Raw genomic sequence first — 27,529 nt, forward strand, 5'->3', positions numbered from 1 at the left:
TTGGGGTGGTCCTTGAAAAATTCTTTAAAAAATCCACGTTTATAGTTTTGGGGTGGTCCTTGAAAAATTCTTTAAAAAATCCACGTTTATAGTTTTGGGGTGGTCCTTGAAAAATTCTTTAAAAAATCCACGTTTATAGTTTTGGGGTGGTCCTTGAAAAATTCTTTAAAAAATCCACGTTTATAGTTTTGGGGTGGTCCTTGAAAAATTCTTTAAAAAATCCACGTTTATAGTTTTGGGGTGGTCCTTGAAAAATTCTTTAAAAAATCCACGTTTATAGTTTTGGGGTGGTCCTTGAAAAATTCTTTAAAAAATCCACGTTTATAGTTTTGGGGTGGTCCTTGAAAAATTCTTTAAAAAATCCACGTTTATAGTTTTGGGGTGGTCCTTGAAAAATTCTTTAAAAAATCCACGTTTATAGTTTTGGGTTGGTCTCTGAAAAATTCTTTAAAAAATCCACGTTTATAGTTTTGGGGTGGTCCTTAAAAAATTCTTTAAAAAATCCACGTTTATAGTTTTGGGGTGGTCCTTGAAAAATTCTTTAAAAAATCCACGGTTATTATTTTGGGGTGGTCCCTGAAAAATTCTTTAAAAAATCCACGTTTATAGTTTTCGGGTGGTCCTTAAAAAATTCTTTAAAAAATCCACGTTTATAGTTTTGGGGTGGTCCTTGAAAAATTCTTTAAAAAATCCACGTTTATAGTTCTGGGGTGGTCCTTAAAAAATTCTTAAAAAAATCCACGTTTATAATCCTGTGTTGATCCTTGAAAATTTTTTTAAAAAATCCACGTTTATAATCCTGTGTTGATCCTTGAAAAATTCTTAAAAAAATCCACGTTTATAGTCCTGTGTTGACCCTTGAAAAATTCTTTAAAAAATCCACGTTTATAGTCCTGTGTTGATCCTTGAAAAATTCTTTAAAAAATCCACGTTTATAGTCCTGTGTTGATCCTTGAAAAATTCTTTAAAAAATCCACGTTTATAGTCCTGTGTTGATCCTTGAAAAATTCTTTAAAAAATCCACGTTTATAATCCTGTGGTGGTCCTTGAAAAATTCTTTAAAAAATCCACGTTTATAATCCTGTGGTGGTCCTTGAAAAATTCTTTAAAACATCCACGTTTATAATCCCGTGGTGGTCCTTGAAAAAATTCTTTACAATATCCACGTTTATAATTCTGTGGTGGTCTTTGAAAAATCTTTAGAAATCCTCGTTTGTAGTTTCCTTGTGGTCGTTGAAAAATTCTTTAAGAAATCCACGTTTAAAGTTTTCGGGTGGTCGTTGAAAAATGCTTTAAAAAATGCACGTTTTTAGTCTGTGGTGGTCCTGAAAAATTCTTAAAAAAATCCACGTTTTTAGTCTGTGGTGGTCCTGAAAAATTCTTAAAAAAATCCACGTTTATATTTCTGTGGTGGTCTTACAAAAAATATTTAAAAATCCACGTTTATAGTCCTGTGGTGGTCTTTCAACAAATATTTAAAAATCCACGTTTTTCGTCTTGTGGTGGTCCTTGAACAATTCTTTAAAAAAATCCACGTTTTTCGTCTTGTGGTGGTCCTTGAACAATTCTTTAAAAAATCCAAGTTTATAGTCCTGTGGTGGTCCTTGAAAAATTCTTTAACAAATCAAAGTTTATAGTCCTCTGGTGGTCATTGAAAAATTCTTTTAAAAATTCAAGTTTATAGTCCTGCGGTGCTCCTTGAAAAATTCTTTAAAAAATCCACCTTTATTGTCCTGTTGCGGTCCTTGAAAATTCTTAAAAAAATCCACGTTTATAGTCTTGTGGTGGTCCTTGAAAATTTCTGTAGAACATCCACATTTATAGTCCTGTGGTGGTCCTTGAAAAATTCTTTAAAAAATCCACGTTTATAGTTTTGGGGTGGTCCTTGAAAAATTCTTTAAAAAATCCACGTTTATAGTTTTGGGGTGGTCCTTGAAAAATTCTTTAAAAAATCCACGTTTATAGTTTTGGGGTGGTCCTTGAAAAATTCTTTAAAAAATCCACGTTTATAGTTTTGGGGTGGTCCTTGAAAAATTCTTTAAAAAATCCACGTTTATAGTGGTCCTTGAAAAATTCTTTAAAAAATCCACGTTTATAGTTTTAAGGGTGGTCCTTGAAAAATTCTTTAAAAAATCCACGTTTATAGTTTTAAGGGTGGTCCTTGAAAAATTCTTTAAAAAATCCACGTTTATAGTTTTAAGGGTGGTCCTTGAAAAATTCTTTAAAAAATCCACGTTTATAGTTTTGGGGTGGTCCTTGAAAAATTCTGTAAAAAATCCACGTTTATAGTTTTGGGGTGGTCCTTGAAAAATTCTGTAAAAAATCCACGTTTATAGTTTTGGGCTGGTCCTTGAAAAATTCTGTAAAAAATCCACGTTTATAGATTTAAGGGTGGTCCTTGAAAAATTCTTTAAAAAATCCACGTTTATAGTTTTGGGGTGGTCCTTGAAAAATTCTTTAAAAAATCCACGTTTATAGTTTTGGGGTGGTCCTTGAAAAATTCTTTAAAAAATCCACGTTTATAGTTTTGGGGTGGTCCTTGAAAAATTCTTTAAAAAATCCACGTTTATAGTTTTGGGGTGGTCCTTGAAAAATTCTTTAAAAAATCCACGTTTATAGTTTTGGGGTGGTCCTTGAAAAATTCTTTAAAAAATCCACGTTTATAGTTTTGGGGTGGTCCTTGAAAAATTCTTAAAAAAATCCACGTTTATAGTTTTGGGGTGGTCCTTGAAAAATTCTTTAAAAAATCCACGTTTATAGTTTTGGGGTGGTCCTTGAAAAATTCTTTAAAAAATCCACGTTTATAGTTTTGGGGTGGTCCTTGAAAAATTCTTTAAAAAATCCACGTTTATAGTTTTGGGGTGGTCCTTGAAAAATTCTTTAAAAAATCCACGTTTATAGTTTTGGGGTGGTCCTTGAAAAATTCTTTAAAAAATCCACGTTTATAGTTTTGGGGTGGTCCTTGAAAAATTCTTTAAAAAATCCACGTTTATAGTTTTGGGGTGGTCCTTGAAAAATTCTTTAAAAAATCCACGTTTATAGTTTTGGGGTGGTCCTTGAAAAATTCTTTAAAAAATCCACGTTTATAGTTTTGGGGTGGTCCTTGAAAAATTCTTTAAAAAATCCACGTTTATAGTTTTGGGGTGGTCCTTGAAAAATTCTTTAAAAAATCCACGTTTATAGTTTTGGGGTGGTCCTTGAAAAATTCTTTAAAAAATCCACGTTTATAGTTTTGGGGTGGTCCTTGAAAAATTCTTTAAAAAATCCACGTTTATAGTTTTGGGGTGGTCCTTGAAAAATTCTTTAAAAAATCCACGTTTATAGTTTTGGGGTGGTCCTTGAAAAATTCTTTAAAAAATCCACGTTTATAGTTTTGGGGTGGTCCTTGAAAAATTCTTTAAAAAATCCACGTTTATAGTTTTGGGGTGGTCCTTGAAAAATTCTTTAAAAAATCCACGTTTATAGTTTTGGGGTGGTCCTTGAAAAATTCTTTAAAAAATCCACGTTTATAGTTTTGGGGTGGTCCTTGAAAAATTCTTTATAAAATCCACGTTTATAGTTTTGGGGTGGTCCTTGAAAAATTCTTTAAAAAATCCACGTTTATAGTTTTGGGGTGGTCCTTGAAAAATTCTTTAAAAAATCCACGTTTATAGTTTTGGGGTGGTCCTTGAAAAATTCTTTAAAAAATCCACGTTTATAGTTTTGGGGTGGTCCTTGAAAAATTCTTTAAAAAATCCACGTTTATAGTTTTGGGGTGGTCCTTGAAAAATTCTTTAAAAAATCCACGTTTATAGTTTTGGGGTGGTCCTTGAAAAATTCTTTAAAAAATCCACGTTTATAGTTTTGGGGTGGTCCTTGAAAAATTCTTTAAAAAATCCACGTTTATAGTTTTGGGGTGGTCCTTGAAAAATTCTTTAAAAAATCCACGTTTATAGTTTTGGGGTGGTCCTTGAAAAATTCTTTAAAAAATCCACGTTTATAGTTTTGGGGTGGTCCTTGAAAAATTCTTTAAAAAATCCACGTTTATAGTTTTGGGGTGGTCCTTGAAAAATTCTTTAAAAAATCCACGTTTATAGTTTTGGGGTGGTCCTTGAAAAATTCTTTAAAAAATCCACGTTTATAGTTTTGGGGTGGTCCTTGAAAAATTCTTTAAAAAATCCACGTTTATAGTTTTGGGGTGGTCCTTGAAAAATTCTTTAAAAAATCCACGTTTATAGTTTTGGGGTGGTCCTTGAAAAATTCTTTAAAAAATCCACGTTTATAGTTTTGGGGTGGTCCTTGAAAAATTCTTTAAAAAATCCACGTTTATAGTTTTGGGGTGGTCCTTGAAAAATTCTTTAAAAAATCCACGTTTATAGTTTTGGGGTGGTCCTTGAAAAATTCTTTAAAAAATCCACGTTTATAGTTTTGGGGTGGTCCTTGAAAAATTCTTTAAAAAATCCACGTTTATAGTTTTGGGGTGGTCCTTGAAAAATTCTTTAAAAAATCCACGTTTATAGTTTTGGGGTGGTCCTTGAAAAATTCTTTAAAAAATCCACGTTTATAGTTTTGGGGTGGTCCTTGAAAAATTCTTTAAAAAATCCACGTTTATAGTTTTGGGGTGGTCCTTGAAAAATTCTTTAAAAAATCCACGTTTATAGTTTTGGGGTGGTCCTTGAAAAATTCTTTAAAAAATCCACGTTTATAGTTTTGGGGTGGTCCTTGAAAAATTCTTTAAAAAATCCACGTTTATAGTTTTGGGGTGGTCCTTGAAAAATTCTTTAAAAAATCCACGTTTATAGTTTTGGGGTGGTCCTTGAAAAATTCTTTAAAAAATCCACGTTTATAGTTTTGGGGTGGTCCTTGAAAAATTCTTTAAAAAATCCACGTTTATAGTTTTGGGGTGGTCCTTGAAAAATTCTTTAAAAAATCCACGTTTATAGTTTTGGGGTGGTCCTTGAAAAATTCTTTAAAAAATCCACGTTTATAGTTTTGGGGTGGTCCTTGAAAAATTCTTTAAAAAATCCACGTTTATAGTTTTGGGGTGGTCCTTGAAAAATTCTTTAAAAAATCCACGTTTATAGTTTTGGGGTGGTCCTTGAAAAATTCTTTAAAAAATCCACGTTTATAGTTTTGGGGTGGTCCTTGAAAAATTCTTTTAAAAATCCACGTTTATAGTTTTGGGGTGGTCCTTGAAAAATTCTTTAAAAAATCCACGTTTATAGTTTTGGGGTGGTCCTTGAAAAATTCTTTAAAAAATCCACGTTTATAGTTTTGGGGTGGTCCTTGAAAAATTCTTTTAAAAATCCACGTTTATAGTTTTGGGGTGGTCCTTGAAAAATTCTTTAAAAAATCCACGTTTATAGTCCTGTGTTGATCCTTAAAAAATTCTTTAAAAAATCCACGTTTATAGTCCTGTGTTGATCCTTGAAAAATTCTTTAAAAAAATCCACGTTTATAGTCCTGTGTTGGTCCTTGAAAAATTCTTTAAAAAATCCACGTTTATAGTTTTGGGGCGGTCCTTGAAAAATTCTTTAAAAAATCCACGTTTATAGTTTTGGGGTGGTCCTTGAAAAATTCTTTAAAAAATCCACGTTTATAGTTTTGGGGTGGTCCTTGAAAAATTCTTTAAAAAATCCACGTTTATAGTCCTGTGTTGATCCTTGAAAAATTCTTAAAAAAATCCACGTTTACAGTTTTCGAGTAGTCCTTGAAAAATTCTGTAAAAAATCCACGTTTATAGTTTTGGGCTGGTCCTTGAAAAATTCTGTAAAAAATCTACGTTTATAGATTTAAGGGTGGTCCTTGAAAAATTCTTTAAAAAATCCACGTTTATAGTTTTGGGGTGGTCCTTGAAAAATTCTTTAAAAAATCCACGTTTATAGTTTTGGGGTGGTCCTTGAAAAATTCTTTAAAAAATCCACGTTTATAGTTTTGGGGTGGTCCTTGAAAAATTCTTTAAAAAATCCACGTTTATAGTTTTGGGGTGGTCCTTGAAAAATTCTTTAAAAAATCCACGTTTATAGTTTTGGGGTGGTCCTTGAAAAGTTCTTTAAAAAATCCACGTTTATAGTTTTGGGCATGTCCTTGAAAAATTCTGTAAAAAATCCACGTTTATAGATTTAAGGGTGGTCCTTGAAAAATTCTTTAAAAAATCCACGTTTATAGTTTTGGGGTGGTCCTTGAAAAATTCTTTAAAAAATCCACGTTTATAGTTTTGGGGTGGTCCTTGAAAAATTCTTTAAAAAATCCACGTTTATAGTTTTGGGGTGGTCCTTGAAAAATTCTTTAAAAAATCCACGTTTATAGTTTTGGGGTGGTCCTTGAAAAATTCTTTAAAAAATCCACGTTTATAGTTTTGGGGTGGTCCTTGAAAAATTCTTTAAAAAATCCACGTTTATAGTTTTGGGGTGGTCCTTGAAAAATTCTTTAAAAAATCCACGTTTATAGTTTTGGGGTGGTCCTTGAAAAATTCTTTAAAAAATCCACGTTTATAGTTTTGGGGTGGTCCTTGAAAAATTCTTTAAAAAATCCACGTTTATAGTTTTGGGGTGGTCCTTGAAAAATTCTTTAAAAAATCCACGTTTATAGTTTTGGGGTGGTCCTTGAAAAATTCTTTAAAAAATCCACGTTTATAGTTTTGGGGTGGTCCTTGAAAAATTCTTTAAAAAATCCACGTTTATAGTTTTGGGGTGGTCCTTGAAAAATTCTTTAAAAAATCCACGTTTATAGTTTTGGGGTGGTCCTTGAAAAATTCTTTAAAAAATCCACGTTTATAGTTTTGGGGTGGTCCTTGAAAAGTTCTTTAAAAAATCCACGTTTATAGTTTTGGGCATGTCCTTGAAAAATTCTGTAAAAAATCCACGTTTATAGATTTAAGGGTGGTCCTTGAAAAATTCTTTAAAAAATCCACGTTTATAGTTTTGGGGTGGTCCTTGAAAAATTCTTTAAAAAATCCACGTTTATAGTTTTGGGGTGGTCCTTGAAAAATTCTTTAAAAAATCCACGTTTATAGTTTTGGGGTGGTCCTTGAAAAATTCTTTAAAAAATCCACGTTTATAGTTTTGGGGTGGTCCTTGAAAAATTCTTTAAAAAATCCACGTTTATAGTTTTGGGGTGGTCCTTGAAAAATTCTTTAAAAAATCCACGTTTATAGTTTTGGGGTGGTCCTTGAAAAATTCTTTAAAAAAATCCACGTTTATAGTTTTGGGGTGGTCCTTGAAAAATTCTTTAAAAAATCCACGTTTATAGTTTTGGGGTGGTCCTTGAAAAATTCTTTAAAAAATCAACGTTTATAGTTTTGGGGTGGTTCTTGAAAAATTCTTTAAAAAATCCACGTTTATAGTTTTGGGGTGGTCCTTGAAAAATTCTTTAAAAAATCCACGTTTATAGTTTTGGGGTGGTCCTTGAAAAATTCTTTAAAAAATCCACGTTTATAGTTTTGGGGTGGTCCTTGAAAAATTCTTTAAAAAATCCACGTTTATAGTCCTGTGTTGATCCTTAAAAAATTCTTTAAAAAATCCACGTTTATAGTCCTGTGTTGATCCTTGAAAAATTCTTTAAAAAATCCACGTTTATAGTCCTGTGTTGGTCCTTGAAAAATTCTTTAAAAAATCCACGTTTATAGTTTTGGGGCGGTCCTTGAAAAATTCTGTAAAAAATCCACGTTTATAGTTTTGGGGTGGTCCTTGAAAAATTCTTTAAAAAATCCACGTTTATAGTTTTGGGGTGGTCCTTGAAAAATTCTTTAAAAAATCCACGTTTATAGTCCTGTGTTGATCCTTGAAAAATTCTTAAAAAAATCCACGTTTACAGTTTTCGAGTAGTCCTTGAAAAATTCTGTAAAAAATCCACGTTTATAGTTTTGGGGTGGTCCTTGAAAAATTCTGTAAAAAATCCACGTTTATAGATTTAAGGGTGGTCCTTGAAAAATTCTTTAAAAAATCCACGTTTATAGATTTAAGGGTGGTCCTTGAAAAATTCTTTAAAAAATCCACGTTTATAGTTTTGGGGTGGTCCTTGAAAAATTCTTTAAAAAATCCACGTTTATAGTTTTGGGGTGGTCCTTGAAAAATTCTTTAAAAAATCCACGTTTATAGTTTTGGGGTGGTCCTTGAAAAGTTCTTTAAAAAATCCACGTTTATAGTTTTGGGCTGGTCCTTGAAAAATTCTGTAAAAAATCCACGTTTATAGATTTAAGGGTGGTCCTTGAAAAATTCTTTAAAAAATCCACGTTTATAGTTTTGGGGTGGTCCTCGAAAAATTCTTTAAAAAATCCACGTTTATAGTTTTGGGGTGGTCCTCGAAAAATTCTTTAAAAAATCCACGTTTATAGTTTTGGGGTGGTCCTTGAAAAATTCTTTAAAAAATCCACGTTTATAGTTTTGGGGTGGTCCTTGAAAAATTCTTTAAAAAATCCACGTTTATAGTTTTGGGGTGGTCCTTGAAAAATTCTTTAAAAAATCCACGTTTATAGTTTTGGGGTGGTCCTTGAAAAATTCTTTAGAAAATCCACGTTTATAGTTTTGGGGTGGTCCTTGAAAAATTCTTTAAAAAATCCACGTTTTTAGTTTTGGGGTGGTCCTTGAAAAATTCTTTAAAAAATCCACGTTTATAGTTTTGGGGTGGTCCTTGAAAAATTCTTTAAAAAATCCACGTTTATAGTTTTGGGGTGGTCCTTGAAAAATTCTTTAAAAAATCCACGTTTATAGTTTTGGGGTGGTCCTTGAAAAATTCTTTAAAAAATCCACGTTTATAGTTTTGGGGTGGTCCTTGAAAAATTCTTTAAAAAATCCACGTTTATAGTTTTGGGGTGGTCCTTGAAAAATTCTTTAAAAAATCCACGTTTATAGTTTTGGGGTGGTCCTTGAAAAATTCTTTAAAAAATCCACGTTTATAGTTTTGGGGTGGTCCTTGAAAAATTCTTTAAAAAATCCACGTTTATAGTTTTGGGGTGGTCCTTGAAAAATTCTTTTAAAAATCCACGTTTATAGTTTTGGGGTGGTTCTTGAAAAATTCTTTAAAAAATCCACGTTTATAGTCCTGTGTTGATCCTTAAAAAATTCTTTAAAAAATCCACGTTTATAGTCCTGTGTTGATCCTTGAAAAATTCTTTAAAAAATCCACGTTTATAGTCCTGTGTTGGTCCTTGAAAAATTCTTTAAAAAATCCACGTTTATAGTTTTGGGGCGGTCCTTGAAAAATTCTGTAAAAAATCCTCGTTTATAGTTTTGGGGTGGTCCTTGAAAAATTCTTTAAAAAATCCACGTTTATAGTTTTGGGGTGGTCCTTGAAAAATTCTTTAAAAAATCCACGTTTATAGTCCTGTGTTGATCCTTGAAAAATTCTTAAAAAAATCCACGTTAACAGTTTTCGAGTAGTCCTTGAAAAATTCTTTTAAAAATCCACATTTATAGTCCTGCGGTGGTCTTGAAAAATTTCTCTAAAAAATCCGCATTTATAGTTCTGTGGTGGTCGTTAAAACTTCTTAAAAAAATCCACGTTTATTGGCCTGTGGTGGTCCGTGAAAAATTATTTAAAAACCCACATTTAAAGCCATATGTTGTTCCTTGAAAAATTCTTTAAACCCCCAAGTTCATAGTCCTGTTGTGGTCCTTGTAAAATTCTTTAAAAATCAGCGTTTATGTTTTCTAATTTTAGTCGTTTAATTATTTTTTCATATTTAGTGAATAAGTCAATTTCTTTTCTATTCACTTACCTGCAATAGAGGGAGGTATCAGTAAATCATTCAAGTATGTGCCATTCTTTAGTTGTACTTTGTAGGCACTTACACCGGGTGTGCCTGGTGTGCCATTAGTGCCTGGTTTGCCTGGTCGTCCACGAGGTCCAGCAATGCCTGCAATGAAAAAAAAAGATTTTCAAAGAAAAACATGAAAGAAAGCAAAACCCATTACAAAACTTCCAAAGGGATAAGGAAAGAAAACTTCTCAAAGGTTTTATTGCTGCTGCTTTGTGTGCAGTTTCGCATTCAATGTCAAAATTCCCTTATTCCGCTGTTTCGTGCTTTGGCACAACTGCCCTTTAGACGCCCATTCGTGTCCATTAAAATAACATAACTGTTGCAAAAATTCATTTATAATGGTAACCACATTGGCTTTTACCATTAATCATGCCACTATTAATCACGATCCATCAACTACCATCTATGCCATGGAAAGAAGTTCTTAGCAGAAGCATAACAAAGATGAAAAAAAAACAGACTGGGCACCATGAGAGTACGAAGAAATGGCATGGAAAACAATCTTAATTGTAATTCAAGTGAAAAAATTGTTTTTCAGTTGTTTTTGCCATCTAACCAAGACTTCAGGCCAGTTCAAGGAGTACCAACAGTTCCCATAAAGTCGTATACTGTTTGTATTGCAGCAGCAACTTCTTCTGGGTACTGGTACTGCCACTTCCACTTCCTTTCATCATTCCTTCCTTCCTATTTTGACAAAATATTTACATCCCAAACATTTGCCGGGTATTTAGACAAGCGGCGGTATATGTGAGGGTCGTTTTCTTCTCGTAAACATCAAAGCCAGTGTGAGGGTATAGATGCATGTGTCTGTGTGTGTTTTAGCAGTAAATGCAAATAATCGAGAAGTTCGTTCCTTCATTGAATTGGTTTGTAGTTTTTTTGGGTTTTCAATATTGAACCGTGTTTTGCATAGCAAGACATCATGAATCACCCGCATAAAGGCAACGGCTTTTTCGAAGTCTTTACTAGATAGCGGAAGTTGTGGGAAAGGACAGGGATTTTCGAGCTACTACTATGGCTTCGAATCTATGAAAAAAGCATACTGTGTTTTTGCTATTATTTGTTTACTTTATACTGTTATTCCTTCTAACAGTTTTCTTTGCATACGTTTTAAATGTTTTACGGAAGCTTACTTTTTTCTTCTCCATAAACTTTTAAAGATGAGGGAGAATTTGAACAGTGATTAACATTTTTCAAAATGAATTTTTCAATAACTGAAGAATTGGTAAGTAAAATTTTTCGGGAAGATATGCCAACAGTCGAAGAATATTCGGCCTTCATTCCGAATGTAGGACATTATATGTTATTACATTTACTTTTTTAATTCCCTACTTTTTCTTGCGAAGAAGACATATCTCCTCTCTGCTTTTCGGTGAATACCTCATATGTGTGTTATGTGTTAGCATCACAAAACTTCAGGTCATACTGTGGGTCACCAACGTATACAGAAACTTAATTCGAGGAGGCCCACAAAACCCAAATATGTTTTTTTTACGAAAAATACTCAAAAAATGCTTGAACATGCTTAAATTTGGGGGTTCCAGAACCCATCGGATTGACCCGGAATGACACTACATCAAAATTCCGGCCAGCTGCTGGTACCTCCGTGTACATATTGTAACAGAATTAGATAGCACTTCATCCCGTGAAGTTTCATTCCCCGATACGATTAGAAACAATTAAAATAGGGTTCGTTATAGATTACGGTTCTGCAATGCTTTACTTTCTTTATTACACTTATTCACAAACGACTTTAATTACTAAGCACACAGCTTAACTATTAATAAGCGCACAGCTATCCTTTTCTTCTTCTTTAAACGACTGTTCAGTTTGCGTCTCAATCAGAACATGCTAACTGTCCCTCAATCCCCCGTTATTTATGGGAAATCGTTTTTCGTTTTCGATTCTTCTAGAAGATCTGGAAACCTCTAGAAACCAACTGTAGAGTAAACACACAGATGCACAACTCGCCTAAGCGAACAACAACACACACATACATATACGTGCGAGATGGCAATAACTAGAAGAGAATCGAAAGGACATTAATGACGTCATTGAACTATCAAAACAAACATGAAAGGGTACAACAAAAACAATAGCAAACTAAAGGGCCAAATACATACGGTCCGTTGTGTGATGCGTTGCGCGTTGAAAACAACAACCACATGAAAAATGTGTAAGTGATGCCAAGTTTCCTCTTGAAGTTTTCATGTGGTTGTTGTAATGCGACGCTCAACGGACCGTATGTGCCGCGGCATCAACATAGTCCCTGTTGATGCATGCTGAGGAAATAGTGGACTTAATGAGTCGTAAGAATATCATGGTCGTGGCGGTGCAGGAAACCAAGCACAACAACAACTGCAGCTCAGTCCCGCGTAGGCTCTTCTATGTACCGGAACCACATGTTCGAGTTCGTCTTTATTTTTGTTTTGGGAAAAACACCATCTCGGCCAGGGGCCGTCACCCCAGCAACTACATGTTCGAGTTCGTCTTTATTTTTGTTTTGGGAGCGGTGTGTCTCGGAATGCCTGCTCCAGATTATTTTGATCTGTGCCGGGATAGAGAGTAACCCCGACCATACTTTTGCCTCGCGTGTCCCCATCTCATCCATCAGAGGTCGGTGTCGATGAGATGCATCGGGTGCCTTGAATTGGTACATTTCAGGAATTGTCCAGGCTTGACCTTCCTGAGGGAGTATAGCGACAGGGATTATGTTGCTTCGGCTTCGCCAACATGATCCCCAGTGAGTCTTTATCGTCGTTATCGGATTATGCAACACACCCGTAATCTCCCCAACAGTATCACCCGCCACAGTCTTTGACACCGCGTGTATTTTATGAGCCGAAGAACTATAATGGTCGTGGCGATTCAGAAGACCAGGTTGTAGTTGTCGGAGTTGTGATGGATTCGACGTTTTTCGCTTGGATCGTGCGAGAAGTGGGAGTGGTGGACTTGTAATCCTATTGCACCAGTCTGGTTAGTACGGACTTATCCCACTTGATCTCGACTCTAGTGATCCATACTTGAAGTATACGGGCGTAGCTGTAAAGTGTGGAACCGCAGAGATAGAGCGACTGAATGTGTATTTCCCGCCGATTAATAATTATGTCCCGCATTATTTGCCTGTTGAAAGGTGATAACCGGTAGGTCGTAGGTGATTTCAATGCGCATCATAAGTTATGATATTTAACCCCAGGGAATGCCCAGAGAGGCATAGCGCTGCCTGAACAAAAAGATAGCTCCACGAACGTTCCCACCAGGATTAGAGGAGACTATCATTGTTCGCTTGACATATCCATCGTGTCACATGGTTTGACGAAGGGCGTGACTTAGCAACCCGTTATACCCTTTGGGTCGGACCATCCCACTATCCACATCTCCTTCAATAGACCACACGACTTTGTAACTTCTGACACCGTTCTTTCCCTAACCATGGGGAAACCAATTGGCAAGAATTCACCAACCAACGCTTCAGATAACTGCCTAATACCTTCAATGTTCGGCTTATTGAGAAAAACTTCCGAGATACCATCACTATAGCAGCCGCTCACCACATTCCTGCTGGTCCAATACCTGAGATGAGACCTAATTTCCCAGCAGAGGCGATGGGATTAGCAAATGAGCGTGATGAGCTTCGACGCACGAACCCTAGAGACCCCAGAGTCAAAGCAGAAAAAAATTACTAGAGCATCCGAAGTGCTGAAACATTGGAACCGGTAGTAGTAAATTGTGCACAACGATTAAGGCGTTATCGAACCCTGGCGAGGAAGGTTGATCCTGGCATCCGTCATGTTGAACGGAGCGGTTATGACAAATCCTAAGTGGTGCGCGAACTACTTTTGCCGACAATTTATTTAGCGACCGGACAGAGATGTGTTTTAGGTCGTTTGCGATATCTTCTAGCCGAGGAGGAATCACCACAATTTACGATGGGCGATGCTACACATGTCATCCGAGGCGCAAAATCATCCAAAGCGTTTGGATCTGGCGGAATTTCAATGGTGATGCAGCCGGATGACCCAGGTGTCGAGTATTTGGTCCATCCTCAACCTATCATTTACCACGCCAATAGTTTCCGAAGCCTGGAAAATTAGCTGGGTGATCCCGTTACTGAAACCTGGCAAAGTTGCTAGTGTCACGAGTAGCAAAGATACTTGAGACGTTACTCCTCCCCAGCATCAGAGCGTGTCATCGATTTGCGGTTCATCAATACGGATTCCGGAAGCACAGGTAGAACAGTGATTGTAGCGTTGGATCTGACTAAAGCTTTTGATATGGTCAGCCACGGCCGACTATTCGTATCGTCGCCAGTCATACGTGGAATTCAGAAACAAGAAGTCCAAACCCCGTAGTAGTTGCCCAAGGAGGGCTGATATCTCCTGGGCGTCACATTCGATAGCATGTATAAATCGTCCACGCATGATGGACGCGCCGTCGGTGTGGTTGGCAGACGTGATGCGCAACGAAAAAAGTTCCAAACCTGCCAGAAGGCAACCCTGAGAACAGCAACAAGGTGTCTTTCTCATGTTTTTTTTTTTTTTTTGCACCATATACCTGAGGAGTCTAAGGATAAGGTCACATTAGGCAAATATTTTCTCCAGCCACCGGTTGTGTGCCCTTACTGAGAGCAAGTGAACATGAATTTCAATGCATTATTTACGCTTACTTGCTCTCAGTAAGCGCATACTACTTCACTGAAACATTTGCCTAATGTGACCTTACCTTACGATCTCCTTTTTTTAATAATTTCCTGGTACCTTCTATAAAACTAAAACCAAAAAGAAAGGGAATGCTTGATATCTATCATAACTTACGAACCCAATTTCTGACCTTTGCTTTAACCAACTTTTTGGTTTGTAACACTCTGCAACAGTCAATCTGAGGCATGGGAAATTCTAGGGGGGCGATAGCATTTTTAAGTAGATGAAAACCCCAAATGCTTTTGGATTATCTCAGGCCCCCTGATCTTTGCTAATTATTGGGGATATATTGCCTTTGGTTAAGGTTATATATAAGCGGCTGTAAAAAAGGTTTGCCTGATAATCTAAACCCTTTTGCGGTTTTGATCTACTAACCGAATACTATCAGTCAAACTTGGATTTCCCCCACCCCACAAGATGACCTCAAAATTGTTCCACAGAGTAATTATAACCCACTGTTTGAGGACATTGATAATCATTCAATGTCATATGGACTGCAGTGGTGAGCACTGAATTGAATACCATAGTCGACAGTAGCAGAATTCCGACCACAAACTACCCAATGATTCCAGGGGTCACATTCGACAGCATGTTCACATCGTCTGCACATGCCACAGCTATAAGCGATAAGCTTAGATGTAGGAAGAAGGTCCTCAAGTCCCTAGCTTGCAGCACTTGGGATGCAGATAAAGAAACCTTCTTGACATAATGGAATGCTCTTGTTGCACTTCTTTCTCCGGTGTTACGGTCAGAGCCTTCCTAATCACCGTGTGGTGGATAAGACCCCCCGACCCAAGCATGTCAGGAGGGATCCTCATGATCTGGAAAGAGTGGCCCAAAGTTACTAGAGAGATGTCATAAGCAACTATCGTTTAAATGAGGTCCTCGGAGAATATCCCCCATTTATGGCAGCTGAGTAGCGTCTAAATTCTTATAGGACAAGGATTGATGACGGCCGTAACTTCGTAAGTCATTACATTTCATCGAAACATTTACCTCGTGTACATTCTCCTCGAAATTTTCGCTTAGTTTCAGTATAAGGGTTGTTCGAGGATAGTTTTGAAATGTTAATTTTCGTAGACAAACCCATACTTCTTGACATATTAGCCCGAAATCTCTATAAACTTCTTACATTGGTTCAGCCCCTGCACATCGTAATATTTATCTCATACTAAACTCAGCTTCGAAGATAGATTATATCGGTTCACTCCTTCGGATAGCCCCTCGTCAAATGTTAAAACATTTTTATTAAGTGAAGTCGAACATCCCTCAAGTTCGAGAAACATTTTGTTATGCCTATTGAAGGCAGTCCTTATGATCCTGGTTGCAATGATACACTTGTGCAAGGAAGTCCATGGGCCGAAACTTAGCAAATCGCAATATTTTTTCTAAACTGGTCTTATGCCACATGAAAGCCTAAACTGCGCATCTTTCGAGTACAGCTCTCTAAAAAGTTTAAAAATTTCACTTAAGTGTTTACTTGCTGTTCGAAAATAGACTTGATATTTTCACCGGAGGTTTTGCTTGAGGCCGACAATGGCATGAACATTCTATGAAAGGTTGAATCGTATTGAAAACGTCCCCTTGTAATCCAAAGTAACCAACGTAAATGGCTGGTGGGTATGATATCTAATGATAACAGTGACTACCAAACCCTAGATCAAGTTTCAAGCCCCAAACTTTTAAAATGTTCGAAGCTGAATTATGTCAGCCCATTGTTTTTTCATGTACTTCCTTGGCAAAAGTTCAACTCTCTGCTCTTAAATTTGTAATCTTGGGCTGAAGAAGATGTGTAAAGTATGGACCAATTTTTCCGAACATTTTTTAACTTCTGTGGGGGAGGTACCTGAAGGAGCGGGCCGATATGGCTTATCTTCTAACTTAAACTATGTTTGGACAAAATATTACTAAGGCCAAATGTTGCACCGAATCGGCAGATTTGTTCGAGAGTTATCTTGTCCTCCAACCACCTCACACGGTGTCATAGGTGTTTTTGCGCCTTTCAGGCTATTTTCTCAGGAAGTATGGACTTGCCCCTGATGAAACTTGTACCGTCGTATAAGGGACAGTGAATAAAAGTTGCTAAAACAAAAATCAAAGCGATTCGAGAGATGTATCTAAACTGAACTTTTCCGAAATTTGTGTGAGAGGTGCCCGAAGGAGTGGACCGATTGAGTCCATATTGAAACCTTATTTAAGTCTGTAACACATTTCACGATGGGCAAAGTATGGACCAAATCGGTTACTCCCTTCAAGAGTTATCGTGCGCACAAATTTTCCGAACATTTTCGAACTTTTGTGGGGGAGGTACCGGAAGGAGTGGACCGATATAGCCCATCTTCGAACTTAATCTAAGTTTGGGTAAAATATTACGAAAGCCAAAATTTGAACCTAATCGGTATATCCGTTCAAGAGTCATCGTGCGCTCCAGCCAGACAGACTGACATACGGACGGACATTGCTCAATCGACTCCAAGTTGTCTGAAACACATTTCGTCCAAACATACTTGGGGTCTAAAACCATTATTTCGATGAGGCACATTTTGCCGGTATGAAAGTGTATATACCCTCGTTAGCATAAATGCCGAGGGTATAAAAAAAACATTCTTATTTCAAATTAGAACCCACTGTTTCCAAAACTTAAAGTTAAAAACCATAAATCTCTCTGGACAGTGAAAAAGAGGAAAAAAACACCATTTAACATTAAAGCAATGCCGAGGTTGAGGTCATTAGTTATGGGATTTCAACAAAACACAAAAAAGTTACATGAAATGTAAAAAAGGACGAAGAAACAAAACTAAATACGACGAATGGGGAGAAGAAACAAAGCGACTGCGGGAAAAATATAACAAAAGTTTGCCTCTGCTCTAGACAATTTTTAATTTCTGCCACAAACTTTTGTTGTTGTTTCCATTTCTATCCGCTGTTTGTTTTTCGGTTTGAAATGCAAATGAATTTCATTTTAAGGCCACAAAGCATCAGTTGCTGTTGTTCTTTTCTGTGTTTCTTTGACTGTGAAATAATTGAAATTTAAACTTACCCTTGAGGCCTCTTTCTCCAGGTGGTCCCTGGGAACCTTTGGGGCCGGGGGCACCATCACGACCATCTTTGCCATTGATGCCATCTTTACCATCTCGGCCAGGGGCGCCATCTTTGCCAGGTATGCCATCGGCGCCAGCACGTCCGGGTACCCCATCTAAACCTGGTTCTCCGGGTACACCATCACGACCATCCAAACCCGGTCTACCGGGTATGCCAATGTCACCTTTAGGTCCACGTGGTCCCATGGGACCCATGGCCCCTGCAGCTCCTGGCTGGCCTGGGAGACCGACATCACCACGATTACCCTTGGGACCGGGTATACCTGGCAAGCCAGGTGGTCCTGTGGGGCCTTTGGGACCTTGTGGCCCCTCCGGTCCTGGCGGACTGGGCGGGCAATATTCTTGGGTACTTTGACAGAAACCAGTTATCATTTTCTCAGGCACTCTACAGTAGGTGTTCAAGTACACCCATTCATCACCACCCGGCGCAGCACCTTTAAGGCCCGTACGTTTGCGTATTTCCTTGTCCTGTTCCTCCAAGACTTTGCGATGATTGGGTGTAAAGAATTCAATGAAGGGATCTGAAAAACAAACAACAAATTGAAAAGAAAATGAAAACACGTTTCTTCATTATTCAAACGAAGTTCATAAAAAATTGAATAAATGAATTAATGAGTGCACAAGTGAATGACTGTTGTTGCAATGACTTTAGATTCTCTTGTCGCTTGATTGCAACCATCAGCCATCAACCAGCATTGTTGACATTTGTGTTTCATTACTCCCCTAGGAGCGAGCTGGGATGCTCTATGTGGGGTCTTTATTTTCTTAAGTGAGTACAATTGTCTTGAAAAGTACCACTCAACGCCATCATCTTAAAAATCAAATACTATCCAGAGATAATAGTAGTTTTCCAATAGCTTTCTTTTGTTCCTCTGGATCATCTCTCCATCTTTGCCTCTGAGTTGTCTATCCATCAAGTTATTGTTAATGGTATTTCCTTTCCTGGTTTCTTGGCTTTTGTTTTCGGTTTTCATCATCATTAGAATTTCAAATTATTTTCCATTCATATTTTCTTAAGCGTTTGCTTGTGGCAATCGTTCATGCTTTCCCCCCGTCCTCCGTTACGCTCCGCTCCCAAAGGATATTTTATGCACTTAGTCATGCAACAACATCTACACCAAAGTCAGTCTACTCGAAGCAAGGCATTTGTGTTTGTGTGAGTAGTGGGTGGTAGTGGTGGTATGAGAAGTTTCAAAACTACTTACCATGCATTGATGTCGACGGTGATGAAGAGATATCTCTTCGTATTCTCTTCTGATAGTGCACCAATTCCTCTATTGTTTGCGGTTCCTTGGTCATAGTTTTGCCACTATATTTTCTTTCCGAGTGACGGGACAAATGTAGTGGCTTCTCAGCTCCACCAGATTCTTCCATGTCGTCATCAGTGAGAGATGGTGCTGCTGCTGCGGACGCTGAAGTATTTGTGGTCCTAGTCCCATCGGCCACAACAGCCTTGTTATGATTATTTACAACTCCGGGTACTTTGGCATTCTCACTAGTGGGATTTGTTGAATATCTGTGTATGTGTGTGTGTGTGAGTGCATGTGATAAAAAAGAGAAAAGTGGTAACAAAAGTAAAATGAAGTGGAATAAAAATTGAAATATACATTTATTCGTTGTAGTTCTTTTAGTTCATCTCCACCACTTTTTTCTTCTTCTTCTTCGGGAGCTTTTTTTCTCAAGACCATGACGAAGAAAAGAAACTTTAATCAAAAGTAATGTTATGAACATTTTAAATTATGCACAAAGTATGAAAATTTATTTATGGGAAAAACTGCTCCCTTATATATTTATTCGTTTATTCATTTGCAATTCATTCCTACATAAATATAGATGAGATTGTTGTGTGGGAGGAGGATGTTGTTATTTTTTTTCTTGTTTCCAAGTGCCTTTTAACGAGGCTTTCGAATGTCAGTTAAAGAATTATGAACGATAATTACAATGTAACCCATAATTAGTTTTAGAAGATAAGAATTGGATACAGAATGCTGCGCTATTAAACAGGTTGGTTTAAACTCATATTTAAATACGTGTCATCGTGGTGTAATTTGTTCGATTTGTAGGCTGGACAAAATCAAACATTTTTTGACGGTGGCAATGTTGGCATAGATATCATAAAAAACTTCCCTAAAAGTGGTCTAGATAGACAAGCTGCTCGGACTCGGCGATAAAGAGGAGTTCTCACATCATTAAGTTATATGTATATTTGGAATCGGTGCCACTCATTGGTATGAGAGAAGTCGTCTCTACTTGTTCTGTGTAGTCTACCCCATAAGTTGTAAAGTACGGAAACAATAATATGTATGTAGCCAGTACAATGACTCGAAAAACAAAAACAACAAGTAAGAACAGCGTTAAGTTCGGCCGGGCCGAACTTGTTATACATACCCTCCACTACGAGTTGTAATACAAAATGTCAGCAATTTCGGTAAAACAATGTGAAGCACCGTTCTATGGGGGGTATTTCATAACGTCGATCTACATCGACAAATATCTGACGGAAAGTTTTTAGACTCAAAGAAAATTCAATACCAAATTTCAGCCATTTTGGTGGAATATTGAAGCCACAATCTTCAAAATACCGAAAATCGGGAGGTACCTTTCCATGGGGGCTATATGAAGACGTGAACCTATACGACAAATTTAAAGAGGAAAGTTTAAAACCCCCAAACGATGTCTAAATACCAAATTTCAGCCATTTCGGAGGAAAGTTGAGGCCACAACCTTCAAAATACCGAAAATTGGGAGGTACCGTTTTATGGGGGCTACATGAAGGCGTGGACATATACCGACATATTTATAGGGGGAAGTTGTATACCCCCAACAAAGGCCATATACCAAACTTCAGCTATTTCGGTGGAATATTGAGGCCACCACGTTCAAAATACCGAAAATCGGGAGGTACCGTTCTATGGGGCTACATGAAGGCATGGACCGATACCGACAACATTCTGGAGGAAAGTTTTATACCCCCAACGTAGACTAAATACCAAATTTCAGCCATATCGGTGTGATAATGAAGCCAAAACCTTCAAAATACCGAAAATCGGGAGGTACCGTTCTATGGGGGCTATATGAAGGCATATCCCGATACCGACAAAATTCTGGAAGAAAGTTGTATACCCTTAAAGAAGACTAAGTACCAAATTTCAACCATTTCGGTGTGATAATGAAACTAATACCTTTAAAATACCGAAAATCGGGAGGTACCCTTCTATGGGGACTATATGAAGGCGTGGACAGATACCGACAAAATTCTGGAGGAAAGTTGTATACCCTTAAAGAAGACTAGGTTCCAAATGTCAGCCATTTCGGTGAGATAATGAATCTAATACCTTCAAAATACCGAAAATCGGGTGGTACCGTTCTATGAGGGCTATATCAAGAAGTGGACCGATATAGCCCATGTTCAATACCAACCATCCTGCAAGTAATAAACATTTCTGTACCAAATATTGGCTCTCTATCTTTAAAATTGCGAGCTCTATCTTGATTTCAACAGACAGACAGACAGACGGACGGACAGACGGACATGGTTAAATCGACATAGAATTTTATGCTGATCAATAATATATACTTTATGGGGTCTCCGACGTATATTTCGATGTAATACAAACGGAATGACAAATTTAATTATACCCTCCATATGGTGGAGGGTATAAAAATTGGCACTCCTACCCCTAATTTTTTTCCATTTAATGCAAAAAACGTATATATGAAATTTTATGGCGATCGGCTAATCGGTTAAGTCGTGCAAACCTAGCGATCTTTGTGTTTATTGGATGTGTTAAGGGGTGACCCCACTTGTATATTTCAGAAAACCAAAAATAACAAGTGAGCAAAGGCTATAGTCGAGACGGGGCCGACCATGTGATACCCTACACCACTACCCCTGTGCATAAGCTTTTCACTGGTAAACATTTCCTTTAGGGAATATAATCCAAATACCACCAAACATAATATGCCCCTTTCTCTCTGGTATCCCCATAAGCAACCAAAATTTCGTGACCATCCGATCAAAATTGCGACCTGTAGCGGGATTGCAAAAAATTGGAGAATTGGATGTATTACCGACTATTGTGATATCTCTCCCACCTTCGCCCACCTACCTTACACCAATGTAAAGATAATATTTTCTTCTTTCATTGACAGGCATTGCCGTTGGAATACCCCTACTAGAAACCGATATATTCACAAAGAATAAAACTTTGAACTTGTCTCCACATTAGTTTTTCCTCATTCCGACCCCTCAATATTATTCGACTATCACCAAAATCAATTGGTGGGGCCCCCATCAAACCCCAAAATTTTGTGAGCATCCGATCAAAATTCCAACCTGTAGCGTGATTATAAAAAATGGAAAAATTGGTTATGTTACTGACTTTTGCGATATCACGGTTGTTTGCCCACATACGCCAACATACTTTGCATCAATGTAAAGGAGATCTGTTCTTCTTCCATTGACGTGATTTTCATAAGCTTTTTGCTTATTCCGACTCCTGAATATTATCCGACCATCACCAAACTCCCTTTTTGAATACTCCTACCAGAAGCGGAGATATTCGCATAAGAAAAAAAAAACGTAGACTTTTCTCAACATAAGCTTTTTGCTTATTCCGACTCCTGAATATTATCCTTAATAGGCTTCTTCCTCTGTGGAACCCGCATCAACTCCCAACAAAATCGTGACGATCCGATCAAAATTGCGACCTGTAGCGTGATTACAAAAAAATCGGAAAATGGGATGCATTACCGACTATTGCGATATCTCTGTTGTTTGACCACCTACGACCAGCGTACGTAAAAATACTTTAAATAACATTTCCAATCGTTTCGTTTCGTATTTTCCATAGGAACAATACAAAACGAAACATAACCCACGTTGGCCGAGCTCGTTGTTTAGTTTTGTTTTGATTACATTCGTGAGTGCAAACAAAACGAAAAGCGAAAAGTACTCAACTCCACAAGAGCAGATAGAAAACGGAATAGTACTAAACACATGTGAATAAATCAAAAACGTTTGTTGGTTGATAAAATTCACTGTGGTATGCTGATTGGTGGTTGATAAAATTCACTGTGGTATGCTGATGCTAACTTATAGGGTTGTTAAGCAATCACATGTGCGTGTGTCTGAGTGTGTCATTGACAATACGCACGGGAAACGTTTCCCAAAAATACTTTTTGTTTCGGTGGTGAATGAAACAACTTGGTAAAGCATAACCGAAGTTACAATTCAGCAATCGTACGGTATCTATCTTTTTACATTGAAAAGTTTGTGTTTTTGTTTTGGTTGTGAGAATGAAACGATTCAGAGAAGCTGAAAAGTTTGTGGCTTTGTGTGATTGGTACGGGAATCGTTTTGTTTGTTTCCGTTCATTGCCTACGACAACCTACTTTACATCGTTGTAAAGGAGATATTTTCTGCTTTCCTTGCTAGGTTTTGCTTTTGATATACCCCTAACAAGTGCGGAGATATTCGCTTTGAAATAAAACGTTGACTTTTTCTCCAAATAAGTTTTTTGCCCATTACGACCCTGAATCAATAGGCGTCTTCCCCTCCGGGACCGTCAACACCCAAAATTTGGTGACGATCCGATCAAAATTGCGACCTGTAGCGTGATTACAAGTTTTAGATGGACAGACACACATAGTCAGACCGACTCAGCTCGTCGAGACATTCATTTTGGTATATATGTATAAGTTGGGTCTACGACCATTATTTCGATGCGTTACAAACTTTTTGGCCAAAACCAACTTATAATACCCTCCCCACATAGTGGTGTAGGGTATAATTATTAGCCGAATAAGTACCATAGAATATGTCGTAAAACTTTCAAATCGATCGGAACACAAATGACTGAGATATGAGTATTGGAAGGGAAAAATTCATTGCGATTTGTATGTAGCATAGAAATTGAAAACGTGTTTTTCTCGAAATTACATTTTAGAAACGGTGCCAACTCTAGCTCAAAAGCTGATAAACCCATTGTCATATAATATTGTGAGCTTATCGATTTTATTTTTAAAATTTTTTTGCCCCTTTTATGACAAAAGATATTAGTTTTTTAAGCCAAAAAAATGAATTTTGACTTTTTGGGTCCACCATTTCGGTAAAAACTATTATTTTTTAAAAATTCGAACGATAAAGGACTTAATCTTTATGTTCTATATAAGCATACTAACATATATGACGATCGGTTCATTAGTTTTTGAGCTAGAGTTGGCACCGCAAAACGCTTTCATTAAAACAGGGTTTGGTAGGCGGCCAATTACCACAAAACTACGTAATATTGTTTAACAAGAAAAATTGAGGATGTAGATTAAGATGTGCTCTTTCAGATGAAAAAAATCTACTATAAAAGTTTCATAGTTTTCTTGGAAAAATGCATGAAAAATTTCATTAATTGGGGTTTACCACTGGGGGTCACCCCTTAATGGAATAAATATTATCACTTTTTAGATACCTATTTATAGTTAGTTATATTAAATTAATTAATAAATAATTCATATTTTTTTATTTTTGCAGATATTGCCAGCAAGAGGTGAGTAGATTAACATTAAGGTTGTAATATAAAAACAAAACATTAAATAATATAGAGCACATCACCCTGACAAAACAACTATCTAACTAGTAATGACTTCTCTCTTATATAAAAATAAAATTCTTTAAAAACTCGACGATTATTGCCCTGATGGTCCCTCCGAAAAATGACAAACTCCACAATTACTGCCCTATGGTTCCGTCCCTGATAGCCCCTCCAAAATATTTTGTTAAAATTTTCCACAATTATTGCCTTGATTAACTCAATCCAAACTCCACACTTTCTATTCTGACAAAATAGTCTAAAATAGCCTTTCAAAATTTCCACGATTATTACCCTGATGGTCTCTCCAGAATATTCTTTAAAAGCTCCACGATTATTGCCCTTCCAACATTTTTTTTTTAAATTCTACGGTAATTGCCTTGATGGTCCCTCCAAAATATTCTTTAAAAACTCCACGATTATTGTCCTGGTGGTCCCTCCAAAATATATTTTTTAAACTCCACGATTATCGCCCTGATGGTATCACCAAAATATCCTTTAAAAACACCACAAACATTGTCCTGAAGTTCCCTACCAAATATTATTTAAAAATTTCTACGATTATGGCCCTGATGCTCTCTCCAAAATATTCTTTAACAAAAAATCAACAATTATTGCTCCAAAATACAAATTTCCACGATTATTGTCCTTATGGTTCTTCCAAAATATTCGCTGAAAACACCACGATTATTGAACTGATGGCCCATCCAAAAAATTGTTTTTGAAAACTCCACGCTTATTGAACTTATGACACATCCAAAAAATTGTTTAAAAACTCCACGATTATTGCTCTAAAGGTCCCTCCAAAATATTCCCAAAAGAACGATAATTGCACGATAATTGCACTAATGGTCCCTCCAAAATATTCCCAAAAGAACTCCACGATAATTGGCCTGATTTCCCTCCAAAATATTCGATAAAAACTCCACGATTATAGCGCTGATGGTCCCTCCACAATATTCATTAAAACTCCACGATTATAGCGCTGATGGTCCTGGTGGTCCATCCAAAATATTCTTCATGAACTCTACGATTGTTGCCTTGGTGGTCCCTCCAAAATCATCTTTTAATACTCAACGCTTATTGTCTTGAAAGCCCCTACAAAATATTCTTTAAAAACTCCACGCTTTGTGTCTTGAAATTCCCTCCAATATATTTTTTAAAAACTACACGCTTATTTTCCTGAAGCTCCCTCCGAAATATTCTTTAAAAATTCGACGCTTATTGTCCTGAAGTTCCCTCCAAAATATTCTTTAAAAACTCCACGATTATTGTCCTGATGGTCGCTTCAAAATATTTTTTAAAACCCCCACAATTATTGCATTGATGGTCCCTCCAAAATATTCTTTAAAAACTCCACGGTTACTGCCCCGATGGTACCTCCAAAATATTTAAAATATTTTTTTAAAACTTCCCTTTAAAATATTCTTTAAAAACTTCACGATTATTGCCCTGATTTTCACTCAAAATTTAAAAATTTCGCGATTATTGCTCTGATGGTCCCTCCAAAATATTTTTTAAAAACTCCGTGACTACAGCCCTGATGATCCTTTCAAAATATTCTTTAAAAACTACTCGATTATTCCCCAATGGTCGCTCTAAAATATTCTGTTATTATTCCTTAAAATCTGCACGATGGTCCTCCAAAATATTTTTTAAAAACTCCACGATTTTTGCCGAGATGAAAATACCAAAATATAGTTTAAAAACTACACAATTATTGCCCTAATGGACCCTTCAAATATTCTTTCACAAATTTACGATTATTGCACCTTACCAAATATTCGATTATTACCCTGATTGTCCCCCCAAAATATTCTATAAAAACTCCACATTATTTACACTGATAACCCATCCAAAATTTTCTTTAAAAACACCACGATTATGGCCCTGATGATCCCTCTAAAATATTCTGTAAAAATTATTGTCCTGATGGTCCCACCAAAATAATCCTTAAAATCTGCACGAGTCTTTCCCTGATGGTCCCTCCAAAATATTTAAAAAAATGTCTAAGATTATTGCTTTGATGGTCCCTCAAAAGCATTCTTTAAAAACTCCCTCCAAAATATTCTTAAAAATCAATATGATTATTGCCCTGATGGGCCTTAAAAATGTTTTTAGAAAATTCTACGATTATTGCCCTGATGGTCGCTCCAGACCATTCTTTACAAACTCCACGATTATTGCTCCGAAGGTTCCTCCAACATTTTCTTTAAAAACTCCACGCCCTGATGGACCCTCAAAAATATTCTTTAAAAACTTCACGATTATTGACCTTTAACAAATCCCTCATTGCTCCAAATCAAACCCGATCAAAATCATTGCCCTTGTGGTCCCTACAAAATATTCTTAACAAACTCTACATTTTATATACTGATAGCTCCTCCAAAATAGGGATAGGTAATGGAAAGCAAACTGATTTTTCGACTTTTCGATTTTGGTCTAAAACTAAAAATGCGATTTTTCGGTTTGGCGATTATTTCAATTGTTTTCAAACTCGACTTTTTCATAACCGATTCTAATCGACTATTCATCGATTTTCGAGTTATTTCTTTTTTTTTTTTTTGTAAACCCGCCAAAACTGTAAAAAAACCAAGTCAGCAATTTCCTCTCCAGACAAAAGTCGACTACGATTTTTAGACTTTTGACTGCAAAAAGTCGATTAATCGAAAGACGACTTACCGATCCCTATTCCGAAATATTCCTTAGAAACTCCACGATTATTGTCCTGATGGTCCATCCAAAATATTCTTTAAAAACTCCACTACTAATATGCCGATTCAATCAAACAATTAAAGGAAACACATCCTGCCCATCTTCATCAAAACTTATAATTCGCATAACCCCCTCGAATTGTGTGTTGAGCCATAACTTGCATAAATGTCTGCTTACTTTTACAACCAAGATTGTTCTTCTTCTTGCTTACTTACTTTATGATTACTTTTTATTACCCTTGCATTTTCTTCTGTTCCATACATAAAAAAGTTATACACAAGAACAAAATTGAGAAAAGTGCAATTTATTGGAAAAAAACCCTCCTTCAAAAGAAAACTAGGAGAAATGTTATTATCAAGGAGAAAGAAAAGAAAAAAACCAAAAGCAACCTCTGTAACGGTAACAACATTTTGTTGACCTATAGCTACAGGTTGAGTATGGAATGGGCAATTGGTTGTTGCTGCAGCAATTCGTTGAGGAACAGGTTTCCAAGGTTCATGGCATGTCATGGCATACATGCCGTCGCCAATAGCTACCTTTGCAATTGGCCCATTAACCCGATAAAAGAAACAACCATGACGTTGAACTATGACCGCACGAACGAGCGATTCAACCAGCCACAACTGTTAAGTGAATAAATGAGAACAAAATGGAAAAAAGTGGTGACCATGAGTCGTCAACCATCAGTGG

General features: G+C 36.7%; 1 protein-coding gene across 4 annotated transcripts in view; it reads right to left on the reverse strand.

The window, feature by feature from the left end:
- The window catches only part of LOC141404837 (uncharacterized), a 111,055-nt gene that overhangs the window by 40,377 nt on the left and 43,149 nt on the right, over nucleotides 1–27,529 (reverse strand). For all 4 annotated transcript variants that reach the window (XM_073988579.1, XM_073988577.1, XM_073988578.1 and 1 more), the window contains 3 exons: nucleotides 18,746–19,056; nucleotides 17,480–18,061; nucleotides 9,698–9,835 (listed from right to left, as the gene is read on the reverse strand). In XM_073988579.1, coding sequence (XP_073844680.1) covers nucleotides 9,698–9,835; nucleotides 17,480–18,061; nucleotides 18,746–19,056 — 1,031 coding nt within the window. The remainder of the gene's footprint in view (nucleotides 1–9,697; nucleotides 9,836–17,479; nucleotides 18,062–18,745; nucleotides 19,057–27,529) is intronic.

The sequence above is a fragment of the Musca autumnalis genome, unplaced genomic scaffold (genome assembly GCF_047663935.1).
Source record: "Musca autumnalis isolate F117 unplaced genomic scaffold, ASM4766393v1 scaffold_5, whole genome shotgun sequence".
Lineage (NCBI taxonomy): Eukaryota > Metazoa > Arthropoda > Insecta > Diptera > Muscidae > Musca > Musca autumnalis.